Below are 18,750 nucleotides of genomic sequence, written 5' to 3' on the forward strand. Positions count from 1 at the left end.
GTGTGTCTTACTGTAACTAATACTGCATTGCAGCAGGCAATCAACACTTACAAAGGATAAAGGATCCTGATCTCGTTGACAGTGTTTTCATCATAAGTGTAGTTTTACAAGGCCTCCAAAGGTAGTAACAATTTGAGAGAAAAGGTGACTACCATCTGATTTTAGTGGAACTAAAATACATGTCGAGGATACAGATTGTCCTGAATAATTCTGCTGAGAAATAATGTGTTTAGAAATTGTTAGGAACAAAATGAGTGGAAGAAGTGCAATGTTTGAGTGCTCTGTCACATGGCAACATCTTTGTCTTGGAATGCCCTGATCCACTGAATAGGTCCAAGGGTTTTTTCCATACTGGTGCCAATTGGGAGGAAGCACCTTCCTGGTGAACAGACAGTTTCGTTTGTACGCTGATTCATTCTGCTTAGCATGTTATCAGCACAAACTGTGAATGAGATATTCCTGAGAGCAAAGGCAAGGAAAAATGCATCATTTTGCCTGTGTTAGCCTTTATACATGTTTCCAGCGAGGGCCTAGGTACCCTGCCTTTGCACTGGGCAGAGAACATCTCCTGTGTAAGTGTGTGCTCCTTACTGTCCCGGCTCTCTCTGGGCAACTTCAGAGTTAATGGAGATTTTTCTTAAGCATGCACCAAATAGATACCTGATCCTACTTATAGTTCAGCTCTTTAACCAAGGAATATTTAAGGAAAATATTCAAATGTATAAAAGTTTATAGGGATAATGTGTTGCATTATCCCTATAATTAATGTTGGATTGCAGTGAGAATATCTAAGAAAGCTGTGAGACCCAAAAGACCATACTCTTTTAGAAATGCATTGAAGCATATGGCAGATTTTAGCAACTTGGTGATTTTGGCACCCAATATTCCCAGAGGTGGTCTTGAGGAATATTCACACCTCCTTGTTTTAGGATTGCAACCAATTAGCTGTACTGGAATGCTGATCACCATAGGCATTACTGTAGAGACTGTCTGTACCCCTCTCATGGGGGGCAGAGGTGCAGCTGCTCCGAGGGGGTATTTAATGCATCTCAGCTCAGGCTTCTGCTCCATGCCACATCCTGGACTTGCCCAACTCCTCTCCTTTCCCCATCATCTGTCAAGGCAGCTGGGAACGTGGTTTTTAATGAGGAACCACATCTGTGAAATGCCATACCTTGTCTTAGGGGGTAGGAACACTCCTTTTCTGTGTGTTTTGGCATCTCTCTGCAATGCAACAGTTGAATATTGGAGGAAAAAAATTAATTCACTATAAACAGAAGTTTCTCTGAAATTGCTAAGAACTCCGTACATTTACTGGGTTTAGAGGAGATTAATAGGAAGAATAGGTGGATGAATACAAGTCTAAACAGATATGAAAAACTCCATTTTCATCTGCAGAAAATAATTTATAATGTGGGTCTCTTCACTTTGTACAAATAGCTGAATGCTCTGTAGTTTTTTAAGCAATTTTTCAATTATTGTCAGTGCAGTTCCAAGATGGAAATAGAAATAACATGCCAACACTGTATTTAAAGACACAAATTAAGAGAAATCTAAGCTTTCTTTTTTATTATGTAATTTTATATAATTTTACCTTTTAAAAATGTCTGCTCAAAGCAATTTTCATGTGTCCAAAAGCCATTAAAAAAAGCCGAAATTTCAATAAAGTTCTCTTTTTCACTTTTTTGTACTTCAAGTAAAGCACAAACCATTCTTAATCTCATTTTATATATTTGTTGATGTCCTTTGTTCAGTAATGATTCTGCATTGCATGGAAAAGTAGAAGGGTGGTGTATGTGGCTTTGCTTGAAGGTAGTATTTTTTCTGCAAGAAGGTCGTCTTGGTATTATAAATTTTGTTATATTTTCCATTTGATTCTGATTTGCTTATTCTCCCTGAAACATTATTGCTCAATAGAATAAGCAATTTTTTATACAAATCTAAACTTTCAACTGTTTTTAAATACTTTAAAGAGGAGGAGAATGTACTGGTCAGTAATAGGATTAAGATGTCACTGTCATTGGTTGGGGTTTTTTGGGTTTGATTTTTGTGGGATTTTTTTGTTGTGGGATTTTTTTGGTGGTTTTTTTGTTTTTGTTTATTGGGGTGGGGTTTTTGTTTGGTTTTGGGTTTTTTGGGTTTGGGGGTTGTTTTGTGGGTCTGTTTGTTTGTTTTTAATCACTTTTTAAAAATTTTCCTTTTTACGTAAGATATTTGTAGTTAGCAATTTGGAATTATAATGGTGATTTGGCAGGAGGTAATATCCAGTTTTACATAATGTTTCCATAGCATTGTTGCAGATTTTTTTTACTGTAAGAATTATACTTTGGAATCTTGGAAGATTGATTGTAGCAACTGTTGTGTGCAGTTGTGTTTCAGTCATTTGAGGAGACTGGTTAGATTTCCTCATCTGAATTTCAGAGGAGTTAAGATGGTTCTTAATTGCTTTTGGAGATGCTCAAGGTTTTGGGACCAGAAAAATCTCCTAATCCCTGATAAAAGACGCATTGGAAATCTGAATAGAGAAATTGTTTAAAGTTGCTGAAAGGGGACTTCCTGGAAAACACTGAAAGTCTCAAAAATTACTTTCTTACAGAGAATGATAGGAAAGCCTCACAGCTTTCCTGCTTCTGAGAAGAGGTTGTTCAGGGAGTGACAGATCAGGAGATAAAACAGTACCAATTTCACAGTCTCAGCCTTTTTAGAATTTTTTTCTGTCTTGCTGCAGAGGCTGCCAACAATAACTGGTTTAAGAGTTATGCCATTGTGAAGTGGTGCTTTATGTCTGCAATAGAAAATCGTGTTTGGCAGCTGTAGAACATGAGAAACGCAGTCCAAAGACAATTAGCATTTTAGTATAGAATCATATAGATGGATAGTATAGAAATAGTATGGAATCTGTATAGAATCAACTTCAGAGTTGATGAGAGTTACCTGTCATCATCAAGAGCCTGATTTTCATCTCTGCTGAACAGCTGCACAGTCAATGGAAATTAGTGGGCTTTGAGACACTTACTGTCTTTGCAAAAGATGGAGTGGGGGGGCTCACCACACATTCCCTGTGTGCCTGAGCAGGGCATCTATCCCTGAGGGGGCGTGGGAGCCCCTCTTTGTCTCTGCTCAGATACAAAAGCATTTGCCTCCTGTTCTCCCCTAGTTTGGTGCTGTTAGTTCAGGGTCATCACAGATTATTATTGCTGCCTGAGGCATTCCCTCTGTGCCTTGTATGCATGTGAAAAAAATGGTGATTTCAGCTATATATTGACATTCGAATAGTTAGCAACGGTGTGCTTATTGTGACATTTCCTTTTCTTTTTTCTTTCCTAGTGTAAAACTCTCTCTGGCGTCTGTGATCACATTATCTCGCTCTCTTCTGATCCACTGGTTTCCCAGTCTGCCCATCTTGAGGTGATCCAGCTTACAAACATCAAGCCAAGTGAAGGGCTGGTAAGAAGTACGCAGTTAATCAAACCCATCATCCAGGATGAGAAAGTGATGTTTTTTAAATAAGTTGTATATATGAAAATGAATAGGACATTTTAGCCTTTTCTGTTATAAAGTTTGAAAACAGACTGATTTCCTCATGCTAGTTTGGTTTCTCATGCAGCTGGGCCAACAGGAGGGGATTTTCTAAAGCTGACTGAAGTATGCACAGTTTAGTGAACAGGGAGAAATGAGTAAGAAATTCTTGCCATTTATACCAGCTTCTTAAAATGGTTCAGATTGTTCTAGGATCTTGAAGTCAGAAGGGACTTAAATTACTGAGATCAACTCAACCAAGAAGTTTGCGTGGGCTTATGCACAAAACCTGTCAGATTCTGGAAAATGTTTCATAGTGTCTTGGGGATACAAAGCTATTTTATAAGTTATTCCAGGGCTTCATAGCACTGCTGATAAGTAACTCAAGAATTCTTCATTCTTAATCAGGTACTTGTGAAGGCTCTTTATGCAGCCATCCTGTGTTTGTTGTTCAAGAGCTGACCATTGATCTCTTGTTTACTCAAGTATCCAACACCTGCTGCATGGAAAAAACCAACACTGTTAACAATTCCAGATGTCTGACTTTCCATCATTAATAATATCTGCTTCCATAATTTTTGGAGGTTGAAAAGAAGGTGTTTGGAATACAGTTAAATTTTTTTGTCTAGAGAAATAGCTTTTGCAACTTCTGCACAAGTTTATTCTCATTCCATATTCTTGAATAGTCTTGAAGGAGGACTGCCATACTCTTTGCAGCAGGTTTTTGAAGCTGTCTGCTTGTTGTAGTTTTAGAGAATATTTTGGTTTGCAGATGATTGGTTGTTGCTGGGTTTTGGGTTGATTTGTTTTTCTTGGCAAAGTTGGTATGCCAAGTTATTTAGAGCAATTGTGCACTAAATTAATTTTCCATTCTTTTGGAAAATTGCAATTAAAATATGAGAAAAACCCCAAACACTTGGATAAGTAAATATGGCCCCATCATTTGTTTTAGTCTGCAGTTTGTTTTCCCTTCCTCTTCTGGCTTTCTTTTTTATCTCTGAATCCATTTTAAACTTGTCCTTCAGGATTTCAGCTTCTCATGGATTCTCTGCTCCCTTTCTTTCCCTCCCTTTCCCCTGTAATTTTAACTCTTCCACCACCTTACTGCAGTCAACCTTTTGAAACCCTTTCTTCTATTGTTCTATTGTAATGAGAAAATCTTCTTCCTCTTTGTCTTGATCACCTTTTTATGAGTGCTGTCCGGTTTTATCTGAACTTGATTTTTTTTTTCTTTGTCTTCTGACTGTTTTTTTTTTTATTTTTTCCCCTTCATTTAAGTTTTCATGTAGGTTGGGATGAGCTCCCAGGGACTGAGAAATGTTGAATGGTATTTTTGTAAATAAGAGTGTGTTTCATGGGTCTGTTCCTGCTGGGTAGCTGATGAGAGAATCTCTTTCCCTCTCTGTGCCTCTGTTTTACATCCTCTGTCTGTCTTGTCTGTTTAAACTGGAAGCTCTTCAAGGCAGGGCTTTTGTTTTTTATGTATTTGTGAACCAATATAGCACGGTCTTGATGTCATTGTCATAAAAAATAATTATATGTATTTTTTTTAAAAAGTTAAATAGCAACCATGCAGTATACAAGCCATAGAAGGATACAATGCCATTTTGACACGGTCATGGTTTTTCCCCCTTGTCCTTGCCTGCGTGCCACTATTATGTTGCCTCGGCATTGTGCCTCTCCTGTAGATTGTGAGCTCTCCAGAGCAGGCACCAAGGATGTGGATTCACACTGGAAGAGTGAAAATCGTCCCCTTCCCTTTGGAACCACGCCAGTCTGGCCAACAGATCACCTGTGTCATGTGCTTCTTGGTGATTTATGTGCTTTTGGGTTCTTGGGCTTCTGTTTGCTTTTTAAACTTAATTCCTGCCCCACTGAGTGCTGAGGGTTTAACAGCTGATGGTGGAGCTTGGAGTTGTGAATATTCTCTACACATCAGAAATGCTGGGATAAATGCGAAGCTTATTTGTTTCTGGACCTTCTTCCAGGATTTGTGCAATGATGGAGGTGGAAAAATGGTTTATTGTCAACTTTCCTGTAGATTTTTGACCCACATGACAGTTCTGTACTGGCTTTACCAATCACTAAATAAAATGTGTAAAAACGGAAGGACTTCAGGAAGAAGAAAAAGATAAAGATTGCTGCTAACTGGGAAGATTTTTTGTTGCCTCTCAATAACAGAATATCTACCATCTCAAATTCAATAGCTAAGAAGCTAAAGTAAATTTGGGAGAGAAAAAGCAGAGGACATGAGAAGGAAATTAAAAGGTTGGAAAACAATGCTCTTTCCCTAAACTCATGGTAAATATATGATGGAATTAAGAAAGTGCTTGAAGCTTTTACAACTTAAAGAAGATTGGTATGATCAGGAGATTTTAATCAGCACAAATAGTTCCTTCACTGTGTTTGGTCTTTTCCTGTGGAAACGTAAGTATTTGTCAGAGGTAAATCTAAATTTTCAGACTAATACCTGAATGCAGAAGAAACAAGTAAATGTGTTAGTTACTATGTCTCATATATATTCAAACTAGCTAACATCTCTGACTAGATAACATTTCAAACAACTAAAGATGTCATACAGAAAATGCTGTTAGGGTGTGATGTGGAGAACCTCTTGTGTATTGGGTAAAGCAGTGTTATGGGTGGGATTTGGTATTGGTTTTGTTATTTGGTTTTTTTCCCCTTTTTGTTTTCCCTCTATCCTTGTCTCTTGTGACTGGCTGCATTCATGTTCTCCAGTGAGTGCTGCTGGGGGAAGAGATATAGCCTGCAGTGGCTGTGCAGTAAGGGTGAAAAAGAATTCATGGTAGAAAGTTATTTAAAAAGCCTTAAAATTGATTAATATGGGCAACTTTGCAATCACCAACATGCTCCCATATGTAATCCCCTTTCTTTTTTTCTTTTTTTTTTTTCCTTTGAGGACTTGCAAGTTGTTTCATCTGTATCAGTAAGCAGAATTTAATTTTGTGTGTTTTTACATTACTGATATACAAAGAGACAAAATTGACTAGCTTAGGTTGAAACAGACTTAAAAATGTTGCTTCTTGACTGAAAACAGTGAGTATATTTAGACAAAAAGCAGAAAACCAAGTTTTTCTTGGTTAGTTTTTCTACAACATTCACTTTCTACTTTATTTTTATTTGTAATATAGAACAGAAAATCAGAGATCTGTAGCAAAGACTAATCTTGACTTTCAGTTGTTTGCTGTTCAGGTAATCATTTTCATCCCAGTCAGGTAAGTGACTGTGATGTGATCTCAAGGGTTCAGAAATGCAAAGGTAAATTCATCAGAATACGAGAGTGATTGTTCGAGGTTCCTTTTTGCCTGCTGAAGCAAACACAACAAAAGCTTGTCGTGTAAAAAATTGGTCATAAAATACAAGTCATTGATACAGCAGGGTGTGGCAGCTGATTAAAGTGTACTGGCTACTCCCTTTCCAACATTCCAGTGTACTACTATTCCTGATACTTCCCCTGAATTTTTTTGTTTGAAATACTGAAAGAGCTGGGAAAGAGTTATGAACAGCATTCTAAGAGCTGTTTGGTGGTTAAAGAGGCACGTGCAGCTTTGGAGGACTCCATGAAAATGGAGTGAAAGTAAAAATTCAGTTACATGTGTGATTAAATGAAATTATTATCTTCTTTCCTTTTCCTTCCAGCATTGCATAAAATATCAAGAAATACGTTATATATTTATATACATAAAATATGTTAGAAATATATCACATTCTGTTTTCATTCTTGAAGAAAATATAAACAAAAACAAAGAAAGGGAGGAAAAATGAAAAAAAAAGCACAAAATATCTCTTTTATATCGCCAAGATAAATTGTAATGATTAGTTTGAAATTAGAGCTCTACCCATAACTGATCACAACAATCTCTCATGTAATTAAGCATGAGTTATTAATTTTTTAATCTAGGCATACATTTACTCCTGATTACTAGGTTAGTTATCTTACAGTTATTTTAGTCATATAAACTGAATTATCTTTCCTTTTATCTGGTGGAACTGATTCTTGTAAATTCTTAGGGACTTACCTTTGAATACCTAAGACTGTACCTACCAATTTCTTTCAGTGCAAATGGACAGAGCACACACTGTTCTCCCTTCTATTCTTGATTGCTGAAAGTACTATTGATACTGTGCAGCCACAAGGAGGCAGAGAGAGGAAAACTTGTAAATGTCTGTGGTATTCTTATTTCCATTCCAGATCAAACAATTGTAAGCCAGGAATGTTCTCTTCTCTGTACCATTTCCCATATGCTGTTCACTTAAAAGAATGAGTGAAGAAACATGGGTGAAAGGGGCTTATTTTTGTGTTGCAAAATGTTACCTCTCCTCATTTAAAAGCTGCTTTATATTAAGAATTATGTTGGCGCTTGTAAAATTAATGTGACATGGTACTAATAGAACATTTATTAATTTTGCACATGTGGAATAAATACAATCTAGGGTAGGTATTTTTCAGCTTCCTTCTTCCCTCTCTTTCTTAATGTGTGCAAAATCTTGATCCTGTCTTTTTAAGAACATTCTGTCAAAGTTCTTTCTCCTCTTGTACATTTTCAAAGTATTTTAAATTTATTGGAAAGACTAGGTTGGATGTGAATTGTCCTCTGGAATGGTAGCACACTTGGATGAACTTACTATCCTATGGAACAATGCTTTGCACAAAACTGAACCACCATGTAACCATTGTGTAGACTTTTCCCTCGGCTTTCACCTGATGTTTAAGGCTGAAAGCAGTAACTCACTGTGCATAAAAATAAAGATGTGGCTTTCTTCAGAAATTGCTCTGTTTGGGGACCTGACTCAAAGTGCCAGTCACCATGGTCACTGTGAATTTAGCTCTTGCCATGTTGCAGGGTGTGTGGCCCAGTGACTTAGATGGGGATCCTGAGAGGGACTGAGGTCTCCATTAGTGGTGGATTGAGGGTAGGCGTGTCTACCAAGGAACACATACCAACATATTTCAGCCTCTTGTGTGGCTCATTATGCTTCCTGTAAGATATATGTATATGAGTGTTAAGATGTGTGTGTATTATTAGTGTTTCCCTACCTCACAGGGGTGTTGTGAGGATAAATGTATGAAAAAGCCATTCTATATTTGAGTTAAGCAAAAGCTGTGTGATGGAGCCAATCAATGGACAAATCGCTGAAGGTACATAGAGGAGCTGGAAGTTGAAAGATGATGTCAGGAGGTTTCTGACCATGTATTGATTAGTAGGTTCTGGATTTTTTTTCCTTCTAGCTGTGGCAGCTGAACATGATAACTGGGGCTGATGCGATTAACACTATGTAATTGTGCAGAACAGAAGAGGAGTTCACTTTTGAGCCCTATCCAGAGAAACTCTGGAAGTCCTTGGCTTGTTTTACTGGAGATATTATTCACTTTGTTAATTTATGTGTATGTCCTCATATCTGCTACCAAAATGTCTGCCAGTTCTGGTCCCAATATAGATTAGTACAACTCAATATGTCTTCTTTGCCTCTTTGCTATACTGCTCCCCAGTGAGTGCGCTGGACTCCTCAGCTAGGGATAGACTTCTCAGTGGCACTTGGATTAAAACAAGAAAAAGTAGGTTATGGAGAGGATGTTTACTCAGGTGCTCAGTGTTTACTTGCTCTCTGTAAAGTGGTTGAGGGAAAGGAGATTACTCAGAAGTTATTGAATGCTCAGTATATGCCAATTATCTCTCCTTTTTCCTTCTCTCAGTGTCATAGTGGATGTTGTTAAAATGTTTGAATTGAAACTTGGTGCAAAGGCATATTTGAGACACTGTTTTGGATGACCCATGCAGGAAGTTCTGTCTGTTCACAAGCTATCCCTGCTTTTTCATATTTTTTTTTTTAAGAAGTGGGGTAGCTAACAAAGTTGATGTTGATTTTTTCATCACTGAGTTTTATAGCTGAAGTGTTCATTGGAATGAGTGAGGCTATTGAGAATGTCTTACAGCCGTTTTGCAGGCACAATTCCAAGCACTGGTTAGCTGTTTGAAAGTTGTGTTTGCAGCGTTGCCTACTGAAGACTCAGATCGTTTAAAACTCAATGTAATTTTCAAAGCAATCATACTAAGGCATTTTGTATTTCTGGGGCTTTTTGGAAGGCATTGTTCTCTTTGTAGTTGAAGAACTGTATTTAAAAAATGGGGAGTATTTATGGACATAACTGTGATAAACAGTTTTCTATTGCTAATTAGGGCCAAAATTATTTGGGCTGTTCTTGAAGTGTATAAAAAAGCACTTTGTTATGCAGAGACAGATTCCTTATGGCATGTGTTAAAGTCCACATACCTTACAGAAAGCAAAAAGAAAAGAGTGATTCTTTAAGAAATATGCAAGTTTTATTTGGATGGTGATGGTTTGTGAAACACTTTAAAAATTCTTTCCCATAATGTCTTTTTCTTAGGGTATGTACATTAAGTCAACATATGATGGTCTTCATGTAATTACTGGAACAACAGAAAATGTAAGTATTGTTAATACTGTATGTTCAGACCTGGAAGCCTTTCTGACCTTACCTGTGGTTAATGCTTTCCCTTTGCTATAAACTACATTTTGCTTGCAAACTTGTGCTGGTTGGCTGTTAAGGACCAATGGCATGTTGGACAGCAGAATGCTTGTGCTTGTTTACCTCAGAATTGAAAGAGTTGTTCCCATTTAAGAACCAAGAGAATCAGTCTTGATTTGTTCTTGCAAGACACCTGAAATGCTCTAGTTGATCCAGACAGGAAGCAGCTGTCTTGGAGTTACTTTGCTCTGTGAATAAAAGATAAATGTCTGTATTATATTTAGGCTGTTGTGCTGAAGTTTGCTGCAGTATTAGACAAACAGCTTTTATATTTTCCATCTATCAAGCTTCATCTTTTAATAAATGAGTGCATGGAAATGGACATCCCTTCACATTGACAAATAACCATGTATTTCTGCATGAACTTCTGAGTAATGCCTATGGAAAGGAACACTTATTACCAGTGTACTAATTCTCACTGAAGGCATTAAAGAGCAATTAAAACATAACAAGACTACATTTCAAAAGCCTTTGAAATACAACCTCCTTTGTACACTATATTTAGGGAACTGGCTGTCTGTTAGGAGTCAAGCAAAATTATAATTTTGGGGGAAAAGGCTTCTATCCATGGTCTTCAATTAATGTGGAGCAATCACTAACAACATTGAACTATCCCATACTGGTTTAGGAAATTCCTGTGAAAGATTTTGATGGCATTTTCTTAAAATGAAGCTGTCAAAAATATTTGTTTTATCATGCTACTGTGTCATCCTGTGGGAAGTGCAAACTACGTACATGACATTTACAGCTGCTGCATCTGATCTACAGTGAGGTTCTGTTAACATCTCAACAAAATAGGAATATTATTTTCATCCTTTCATAGGAGCTGCAATCTGATAGCCTTTTTCCTTTCTGTTTTCTGCTGTGGGCAGAATATTCATGGGTCATAACCAATAGATAATACCTATAGTAGAATTTGTGTGAATGCAACCTACCTTGCAATAAAGAAAAATAAGGAATTTAAAGGAAAATAAAAATTCTAGAGAGTCAGGCCTACAGCTAAAGACAACATTAGTGAAATTAGCAAAACTAAACAAGCCAAACAGAACTACAGTTGAAGTTAATCTAGAAAATATATGAAATAAAGAGAACAATTTTTACAGTTGAATCTCTCAAATTAAAGAAGGAACAGTTTCTTTCCATAACTTGCTAATGGATTTAATTTCCCAGGGGCAAAGATAAAAATAAAATCCTAATGCATTCCCTCAAAACCCTTATCTTTTGTGATTCATGAATATAATTTAAAGCTATGTCAGGAAGCTTCAGTCATGATGACTCTTCTGCTGTTGTTATGGACTCTTTCACTCGCTGTGACACCCTGGAGGTGCTCATGGCAGACCAAGAAACTGCACTCTGTTATCAAGGGAAAAAGCTGCTGTGTATTAAAGCAATTGTGAAAATGAGCAGTGCTTTAGCGAAAGAAGGGTGTCTCCTGCTTTTAAAGACAGAGTTTCTAGCTGCTTTCTTTAACACACACACACACACACACACACACACACACACACACACACACACACACACACACAGAGCTTTGATTCTGGTAGACAAGAGGAGAAAAATCTAAGCAGCATGTCTAGAATAAGATCACAGTGGTGCACGTGTGATCTGACCTGCTGGCTTTAACATGTTTACTCTTTGCAGTACAGCTTAACTTCTAGGAAACAAGAATCCAAATGATCCTCCATTTCAACAAAAATTTGTGTCCTTTTAATTTCCAAGTCTTCTCTTCCAAGTGAGATAGTGACAGAATTTTCTGTCTGAATGATCCTGGAGAAGAACATACATCTTTTTAAACACATGGTAATGGTAGTGCTCTCCACATTAATGTGAGAGAGTAGTTTTGTAATGACAGTTCTGCTTTTTCTGTTTGGCCTTTGAGGTGTTTGATATCCAGCTGCAAAGCCCATTAGAGTTTGGATCTTGCTGTCTGGCATTAGGAGTTATCTCCCCCAACACATTAGCCCTGCAGATCAAAGCAGCTGAGCTCTGAAGCTTGGACTGAGAGAGAGCAGTGTTCCTTACAGGTCACTGCCCTGTAAGGGCTTCTCTCTGGTGGCCTTGTAGCATTAGAGCAAGCTCAGCTTTCCAGTTCATGTCTTCTGTCTTTTGTTTGGAAGTAACAATCTAAAAGGGTGTTTTGGTCCAACAAAAGATTTCAGGTTCCTTGTTGAGTAGCCCATTTAGACCATGTTGGAGAAATTATTTTAATTCACCAACCAAATGTGTCCTTCAAATAAGACCATTTTGTCCTTTGGTTTTCCAACAAAAACCAGCATTTTTCTAAAGTAATAGTCTGCAGTGCATCTCCAGCAGGCATCTGGCTTTGAAGGAGGATCTCCCAGTGTCATCACTTACTGGTTTGCTTTGTATGGTGCCCTTAGATCACAGGGAAGAGAGATTTTCAGAAGAAATACTGCCAAAATCTCTACTGTGGGCATGCAGCAATTGTGCTCCAGGGGCTCTAAACTGGACTTTCAGACAGTGTGGGTATACCAGGGGTATAGGAAAAAGACATTTAGCCTAAAGGACAAAACTAAATTATTCTAAAGCATAAATCTAAGCAGATTCTGGATAGCTTTTAGTTATTGATGTGTGAGCCTCAGTGACAGGTGCTTCCATCTCTTCAACTCCCTGTTGAACCGAATTACCAGCTAATGAGGATACAGTTGTGGTGTGGCACACTTTGTTTGTCCTAGCAGTACTTCATGGGTGGATTCTGTGCTTAATGATCAGCATATGCATCTAAAAAAGAAAGAACTTATCGGTTCTCCTCTGTTTTCCTTATATAGCCATGATAAAAGATGCTGTTTTATAAACAATGTCTGTTTTTTACTGGAGAGGAAAAAGCAATAAGGAATAGGAGTTACACCCCCTTCATAAGACCACAGCCTTGATATCTTTCCACGTTTTTTTTATCTCACCTTGTGTTTGAGGCATAATTGCAATGAGGCATTTTTTAACATAGATTTTTTCAGTTTGAAGATTCTCAGACCATGTTTTAATATCTTGGCAAACTTCACTCGTTTTGTCAAGATTTAAGCTGCAAATGCTGAAGACACTGTAAAGCAAAGGATGTATTGTAATAAAGTCCTGAAGAGTTCAAGGGTAATGACACAGAATTCACTTGCATTTGCATTTTAAAAGTTTTAGGTGTAACTACATCAGATCTAGAAGAGCTGTATTACATAGGAGGATTATAAAGATTTTAGAGGTATGAATGAGTAAGTGCGAGTAGTGAAATGGCAGACAGAAGACAGATTATTAGGACATAATCACCAGTGTTAAAATATTTCCCCAGGTCACTCAGCCAGTACCTTTATTGCTTAAATAGTGCCAAAATATCGAGGCTGGTGTTCTTTATATAAAGTTAAATGATATTACCAGCCCTGTTTGATTTAGGATGTTCTGTGCAATGTCTGCTAGAAATGAGTCATGAGTGATCCTACTTTCAGTCTCTCATGTCTCTTGGATATCTTTCATTTGTACACTGATATTAACTTAGGCCATAAATTATGTGCAATTCAACTAAAAATCATGGCTTAGCTGTGGGACATGTGTCTTGAATGGGGATGTACTACATAGGTTATTGCAAAAAGTCCACATTTCAGGCCTGGAGCATTTTCTTTAGATGAACTGCTACCTCACCTGAAAATTAAATTAATTCCACTCCTTTACATAAAATTTGTAGCAGTTTTTTTGGAAATCTGCTCCTGAGCAACATGTTTCCTTTGGGTTCTTTTTTCAAACTGTCAGTCTTACCTTCTACTGTGGAGTCAATTAAGTGCCTTCTGGCAGCCACAGTATTGTGAGAAAAATCAGTGTGACTCTGAAAAACTGAAGGAATTTGTTTTCCTTTGAACTTACAGCTATTCCCCTCAGAAAACAATTGGTCTACTGTAAACAGAGAAGGGAGAGTTTGTGGGGCTTTCACTTTAATAAAAGAGGCAGTTTTTGTTGTGGTTTTTATTTTTATTTGGTTTTTCTTGTTGTTCTCACTGAGAATTTTTTTGAGGCAAAAGCAAAGTACAAAACTACTTTGCTTTTTTGAATTCTGTATGGTGGTTGCATTTCTTTCACTCTAATAGTGTTCCAAAACCAGTTACCATTAACTTACTTGGTCTTCCTAGGTTGTATCTAACCCAATCTTCTCTTCTTGTGTGCTCCTGGCAGAACAATAATTTACTAAAGCTCTCTGCAACATACTGAAATAATGTAGAATAAAAAGACAATTTTATGAAATTTGTTTATGAAGAATTGTCAGGTAGTCTTGATAGGTTCAAAAGGCATCCACAGACTGGGTTTTGAGACTTAAGATATGTCCGGCAGGTTAAAACATCCTTTTGTCAGGATGAAATTCAAAAGAAATCCTTAGGACTCAGTTACCATTTATATTCATACCTTTCTAAACATGTGATTTTATTGTGTAGAATAGTGCATATAATTTTTTTCCAACAAGAACAAACTGATTATTAAACATTTCTTTCATTCTTTATTTCACAGTAGAATGTCTATCAATCTAACCTGATTTACATAGCTTAGCAATCATACTGCTGAAAGAGAGATGATGACCGGTAAGACCTGTATTCTTGATCATCTCTTTTATTTTAAATTCAGTCACCTGCAGATCGGTGCAAGAAAATCCATGCTGGGGATGAAGTGATTCAAGTTAACCACCAAACTGTGGTATGTATAACTATGTTCTGTGTCAATTGGAGATAGAGGTGTCGGGGCATATTAGCATGTGTAGAGAAGAATTGTGTAGAAAAATGTGTTTTTATAAATCATTATTTCTTCTAACATCTAAATTTTCCTTTTATCTTTTGAAACAACATAGTTCTTAAGTCTTAAGCTAAACCCTGATCATCTGAGTATTACAGGAGACATCAAGTTAGGCAAAATATCTATGGCTTGGGAGATCTGTTAGGCTGTTTTCTGCTTGCACATGCACAAGTTGGTTTAAATGTAATGGAAATTTTGGGTTGAAGGGATGCAAGGAGATGGAAATATTGTGCCTGTGTGCATTTCACATCAAGAATGCTTCCTGGACACAGGAAAACGTACTACTTTCCAAATATACCAGAAAGTTTAGAGTGTGGTTTTTGAGAAGACAAGCATGTGAAATTCCCATAGGGGTACATGGGGTGGTTGACTTAATTTAAAGACAGGTTTTAAACTTGGAAACTTAAAATTAAACAAACCTTTCAGAAATGGTAGTCAAGAAAACTAATACTGTGTAAATTGCCCTTTGTGGGAACAGATACTTGTTAGTGCCTGGTAATTTTTTTTAGGATTCGTGAACTGTTAAAAATGAATGTACCTTTTCTAAGGTAAGGCTTTCTAAGAGAAAAGGCAGACTTACAGTATCGAAAGCAGCTATTATTTTTCCAAAGTATGATGTTTTTTGAGAGTAGTGAAAGTCAATATATGGTATTAGTGCAGCAACCATTTGTTAGAAGTTGTGTTTTGAAGTTTGTGTTGTGTTAGAAGTTTAGAACTTCTGACATTTGCTAGAAGTTGTGTTTTGTCATTCCACACGGGGCTTCACTTCCAGCTTTAGGCCATTGTACATCATGTCAGCTCCTCTGCACAGATTAGGGTAATACTTCAATATATCTTCTAGTTAAGTTTGAAATCAAATATACTGTATATATGTGGACCTTAACAGATGAGAAACTATCTTTGGAGCTATGCAATATAATTTGATAAATCTGAGCAGGTCAGGGTGAATTTTGATACTGTTTAGGCCATACAGCTTCTTTATAAGTGTTATATTCCATGGTTACTTTTCATGTACAGTTGATGATTAATTTCTCTGGTTTTCTGCACTAAGGGAGCTTATGACATCAATTTAATTTGGAAAACACTTTAGAGAATTATTATTTTGGCTATTAAAATCATCTGGAGAAGCACTTCATTAAACATTCAGTACTAGCTAGTTATTTTTCCCAAAAATTTCTGATGGTACTGTAAAGTTGCCTTGTCAACTTGAAAATTTCCAGTTGGCTAGGTATTTATTCTAGTTTTCTTAGCACATCTGCACTGCATTTATTTGATGGAAAGATCAGATTCTTAACCCTAACATCACCAGTAATGTTTTGACTAGCCTTAAGATGAGCTTTCTTACCTACATGGATGGAATATTTAATGTAGGATTTGAGTGTCTTGGCTTTTGCATAAGCAAAGTATTTTCAGAGACATGAAGAAAAGTAGTTGTATTTCTAGGGAAAAGAACCATAGAGAGCTAAGACAAATGTAGTTTAAATGGTGAATATATATAGTAATAGACTAAACCACACATTTACTTACACTTTTCTTTGTTGTATCAACAATATAATTGAAATAGTTGTCATCATTGATATTGCATACAATGTATATGAATAATTTTCTTCTGTTTTATAGTTAATTTTCTACAGTGAAAGTCAACTAGGATTTTCTTAGAAATCCAGTAGTACCTCCCATCTTATCTTTGCAAAAGTACACTACATTCACTCTTCAATTTTATTAAGCTGAAATATTTCATTTTTTCTGTAGATTCTGCAGAATTGGATAAGAATCTTAGTAAATCCTTTTGTACTACAGCTTCTCATGAGGAATTTACTGTCCAGTTCTAGGAATGTGTTTTCTTGGAAGGGGTATTATTCCTTACACTGACTCTTGCTTAGGAGATAAATAATTCTGAAGATACTACATTTTGTTTTTTCTGTTTATTGACTTTTTTTCTCACATTTGATATGCTACTCACCAACAGCAGATACAGGACAACTTGCTCCCTGTAGCTTATTGTACATATCATATGTACGTATCATACATATCATATGTAACTCATCATACTTATATCACTAGTATTGACCATAGAAATAACTGACTAATTTTTTTAAATATCTGATTTTTAAAAATATCTAATTCTAAAGCTGTAGGGAAGTGTTATTCACATGTACCTGTTATTAAGGTCATGTCTTGTAAATGAAGACTCAAAATATATTAAAAAAAATAATATTCTATAATTTCATTTAGAGTTAAAGCTCTTCTAAACATGTTTTTTCTTCAGTTATTTCAGTGTATTTATCTGTCAGATTGAAGTTAATGTCTGTCTTTTGTACTTTATATTTCAGAGAGTAAATACAAATAGGAAGAAGAGCAGTTCCAAAGTTCCAATTTTAAACAATTGGCTTAAAAATCCAACTTGTTAGATAATACTTTTTACAAGTGTCACATTGTAATAACTACAAAAAGGCTGCTTTTTCAGAAAGTCCACTGACTTTCAAATAAGCAGCATGACAAAGTAGGAGAATAGTTAAGTGATTTATACTGATTTTCATTATGCATGTCCTAATACTGGGTGTCAAATAGTTTTAAGTTTTCTGTTGACATCCTCTGCTTGTAGTGATGTTTAATCTTTGTAGTATTTCATTTGGCAGTGAAATCAAAGAATTTCAAGTGATTATTTTGATTGTTTGCTATTCAGTATAAAATATGCGTAACAGGATTATTCCACTTGTTGCTGGCAGGATGTTTGGACCGTTGGAATATTCTAAATTAAAAAAAAAATTGATTAGGCCTAAAGTCAGTGAAAAGTTAACGTTCAGAAAATTGTCCTTTAAACAGTGGTTTCTTGAGTTTAAATAGTTATGTGAATCTTCTGTGTAAGTTTTGCCTTACAGGACAGATCTATTCTTCAATAGTTCTGTAAATAAGGGTCATAACTCCCTCCAATGTGAGAAGGTCATGGACCTGTTGGATCAAGTCCAGAGGACATCACGAAGATGATCCCAGGGCTGGAACACCTCTCCTATGAGAACACGCTGAGAGAGTTTGGGTTGTTCAGCCTAGAGAAGGAAGGGCTTTGGGGAAATTTTGTAGCACCTTCCAGTAAATAAAGGGGCTGCACGAGAGTTTGAGAGGGACTTTTTATGAGGGCCTTTATTGATAGTCTGAGGGGAATAGCTTTAAACTGGAAGAGGGCGTGTTTATATTAGGTGTTAGGAAGAAATTATTTTCTGGGACACTTGTGAAAGACTGGAAAAAGTTACCCAGAGAAGCTGTAGATGCCCCATTCCTGGAAACATTCAGGGCCAGGCTGGAGAGGGCTTTGTGGGGATGTCTCTGCCCATGGCAGGGGGTTTGACAATAGGTGATCTTTAAGGTCCCTTCCAACCCAAACAGTCCTCTGATTCTATGGCTCTTCTATTAAGATTCAAAGGATTTAGACAATGTCTTCTAAACTTCCCTGCAAATTCCATCCTTAATCTTCTCTAAAAGCTGATGTGTCTAAAATATTTCCAATGTAAACAAACAAGCAAAAACATCTTCCTCATTCGGATTTCTTTCACTGTAGTGCTCATGTTTCTGCCCCTATATAATTCAAGAGCCTATTTTGGCTCAAGTAGTCCTTTCTTTAACCAACTAAAAGTGCAGGACACTATATTATTGTTTATATTAATTAGTACTCTCCACAGTATTGTTTCTGGTTGTATCAGTGATAAAACAGTAGGAAAAATACTCCAAGCAGAAAACAGGAATGTACAGACTCGAGATGGTATAGGATTCTTGATTAACAGTCTGCTCCTGTGTAATAGTTTCTTTATTTTGGAGGCATATTTGGTACATTGCATATACTTTGAATACAAATATGATATGACTTATGGATTGAATACACATTT

At 36.6% G+C, this 18,750-nt stretch overlaps 1 protein-coding gene across 7 annotated transcripts in view; it reads left to right on the forward strand.

The window, feature by feature from the left end:
• Positions 1-18,750, forward strand: part of CNKSR2 (connector enhancer of kinase suppressor of Ras 2) — a 205,531-nt gene that overhangs the window by 79,427 nt on the left and 107,354 nt on the right. For 5 of the 7 annotated variants that reach the window (XM_077781642.1, XM_077781640.1, XM_077781645.1 and 2 more), the window contains exons 6-8: positions 3,328-3,447; positions 9,929-9,988; positions 14,705-14,773. In XM_077781642.1, coding sequence (XP_077637768.1) covers positions 3,328-3,447; positions 9,929-9,988; positions 14,705-14,773 — 249 coding nt within the window. The remainder of the gene's footprint in view (positions 1-3,327; positions 3,448-9,928; positions 9,989-14,704; positions 14,774-18,750) is intronic. The other 2 variants (XM_077781641.1, XM_077781643.1) reach the window with 2 other exon arrangements.

Source organism: Lonchura striata, chromosome 2 (assembly GCF_046129695.1).
Source record: "Lonchura striata isolate bLonStr1 chromosome 2, bLonStr1.mat, whole genome shotgun sequence".
NCBI classification, from domain to species: domain Eukaryota; kingdom Metazoa; phylum Chordata; class Aves; order Passeriformes; family Estrildidae; genus Lonchura; species Lonchura striata.